The sequence below is a fragment of the Gaeumannomyces tritici genome, assembly GCF_000145635.1.
Source record: "Gaeumannomyces tritici R3-111a-1 unplaced genomic scaffold supercont2.62, whole genome shotgun sequence".
NCBI lineage: Eukaryota > Fungi > Ascomycota > Sordariomycetes > Magnaporthales > Magnaporthaceae > Gaeumannomyces > Gaeumannomyces tritici.
Window position 1 is genome coordinate 2,546 of NW_008804606.1, and position 2,923 is coordinate 5,468.

The window sequence follows — 2,923 nt, forward strand, 5'->3', positions numbered from 1 at the left end:
TTTTAAAATAAATAAAATCCCGGCGCCGGCGGAATTAATTAAATGCCGGATCCAACCTTTCGTTATAGCTTTATCGAAATATCCCCGAAAAGTTTTTAATTTTTTTTCGAATAAAAAATAAATGTTTCCGTAAAGCGGCATCGTTTTTTTTTTTAATTCGATTGCGTAATTTTAATTTGTATATTTTAGCAAAAGGTTCGATTTAAAAAGCTGCGCATATTTTGCAACCATTTTTTTAACCCATTTCGGGAAAGCTTTTAGCTTTCCCCCGGGGTTTTTCGGGGTTTCCGGGCGTGCAATCGTTAATACGGCTATCGTTTGTTCCAATTGGATTAATTTTTTAGCTATTTCCAACAAAATTACTTTAACCTTTTTAATAATTACCGGGAACTTTTACTTTATATCCCCAAACCGGATTTTAATATCCTTTTGCTAAAGCTAAAGCATGCTTAACGTAATGTTATACCCGGCCCGGGGCATTATTACGTAAAATACTATTAATTTTCGGGTTATTCCCTAGCTATCCGTTACTTAAATTTTGTATTCCTTTACCTTTAGCGTAAGCATGCATTTTTTGGTATCGAATTACGCTAAATGGCTTTCGTTTGGCACCGGTATTTTTTTTGCTTTTATTAAAAAACGGCTGTGCAATAAATTAACGTTATTTTTATTGTTAACCAGCGCTTTTAACTTTACCCGGCGACCGTTAATCCGTAAATACATTTCGGTTTTTTAGCGCGTTTTGGCCGCCGGGGCGCATTTTTAAGCCCCGGTACTTAAACGGCCAAATAGCGGTATTAAATTGGGTAACAATATTTTGCTTTTTTTGGGGCACGCCGGCCGGATATAGCCTAGCTTTTTATACCCGTAACATTGTACTTCGGGCCTTTTTTTTTTCGCCTTTTATATGGTTGCTAAAGCTAACGGGGTTTCCGGGTTATCCGTTCGTATTTTGCATGTTATAACGATATGGTTTAATTGCCCGCATTTAAAGCAAGTAACCGGCTTTTTAAAAGTTAAAATACCGGTATTCCCCGGCATTTTTTTGTACGGTTCCAATATTATTTTTGTTTTAAAAGCTTTGGCTTGCAATTTTTCCATAATGTAAAAAAAGCTTTTAAATATTACCCGTTTTTGGATTTTGGGGCGGAACCGGTTAAAAAGCAATATTATCTTTATTTATTTAAATGCTAATTCGGGAAAATCGTCCTTTACCAAATTCCAACGAATCCGAAACGCTTTAAACGATTCGTACTTTTTTTGCTTAATAACGGTATTTCCCGTAAGCTTTTTAATCGCTTGCTATATTCGCGAATCGGGGTTTTTCGACCTTGCTTAAAATTATTGCAAAAAATCGGCCCAAATAAACGATACCTCGGTATTTGGGTAATGCATTTGCTTATATTTTGTTCATTGTATTTGCTAACGATGGTTAAAAGTGCTAAAGGTTATTTAAACCTTTATACGGTCCTTACCGTAACGTTTCCCTTTGCTTTTAAAAATAAATTTGTAATTGCTAATATAATGGGCGATATTTTGCTAAATTGCCGACTTTTTAAGCATAAAAGGTTTAAAAGTAACTTTACTTTACGTAAAACCTTTCCGTTATTTAAAAGTATTTTTTTTATTTTCGTTTAAACCTTTATGCGCATGCTTTAACCTTTTATTTTAAATTTTTTAAATTAAACGGGCGCGCTTGCTTTGGGCTTTTAACGCATCGTTTATTTTTTGCAGCTTTTTTACGAAAAGGTTTTCGAAATCGTCGGGAATTTGCGGGGCTTTTTTGGTATTTTGTTTCGGTAGCTTAACGGCCCTTTCCAACGTATTCGACGTAGCGTCGGGCGTTATTGTAAGCGGTACGAAATCGCAAATGCCCTTTTTAAGCTTGCTTAATCCCTTCCGGTAATTACCCGGGCTTGCTCCCCAAATAAAAAAGGTAAAAAAGAAAAAAAACAATATGTTAAAGGTTAATCGGTACAAAAGCGGGTAATTACCGGGTTACGGGCCGGATACGGTATTTTTTTTATTAAGCTTCCGTAAATTTTTTACCAAAAGTGCTATCGCCAACAAAAATTGTTCCTTTTTTAACCTTTCCCTTTTTCGTACCTTTTCGGGCACGCAAAATCGGTTTTATAAATTTTCCGCGCTTTATGCGCCTTCGTACAATTTAAACTTTATTTTATTTTTTAATTTTGCCGTTATGCTTTGGCCGCAATATTGGTAATTCGCCGGCATATCCCCGGAGGGTCCGTGCCCGGCTGGCTGCCAGCGCCCCCTTCCTTTTTTTTTACCGGGCGGTTTCGCCCGTGCATTTAACGCTCCCCGCTTTTTGCCGGGCGGTTTCGCCCGTGCTTTTAACAATATGCTTTTTACGGGCTTTTTAAAATGTATTACACTTTGCATATCTTTTAAAACTTAAATGTATTGCACCATTAATTTAAAGCGTTCCCCGTATTATACCGTTTTTATTTAACTTTTTATTTATAAAGCATAATATTTTACGGCTATTACAAACCGCTTACGGGTTTTTTTACGTTTTTTCCCGGTAGCCAGCCGGTTTGGCACGTTAAAACATTTTTTTGGGCTATTCCTTTAGCCTTTGTTACTTTTTTCCTGTAATACCCCCGTCCTTTCCAGGTATTTACCCGCTAAGGTCCGGTATTTTCCTTATTTTATAAATTTATTTCCAATAAATTTGCTTTATACGTTTAAACAATCTTTTTCGTAATATTTTTTTTAAAATTTACGAATTTTCCAATTCGTTGTAACTTATTTATTTAACCAGGTATTTTCGTTTTTGCAAAAGCCTTTTATATCCCAATAAAGCTTTTATTTCGAAGCGATCCTTTTTTTTTTTCGATTTTTGGTTTTTTATTTTTTGGTTTTTCGCCGGGCCTTTTTTTTAAACGCCCGCAATAAATTT

At 35.5% G+C, this 2,923-nt stretch overlaps 1 protein-coding gene across 1 annotated transcript; it reads right to left on the bottom strand.

Annotated features, from left to right (window-relative positions):
- Positions 1–1,677: 1,677 nt before the first annotated feature.
- Positions 1,678–2,367, bottom strand: GGTG_13838 (hypothetical protein; the record flags this gene model as incomplete). Its single annotated transcript, XM_009231760.1, has 2 exons — positions 1,678–1,915; positions 2,174–2,367. Coding segments are annotated over 2 exons (432 nt in total), but the record flags the coding sequence as incomplete, so codon positions are not given.
- Between the last annotated feature and the right edge of the window lie 556 nt (positions 2,368–2,923).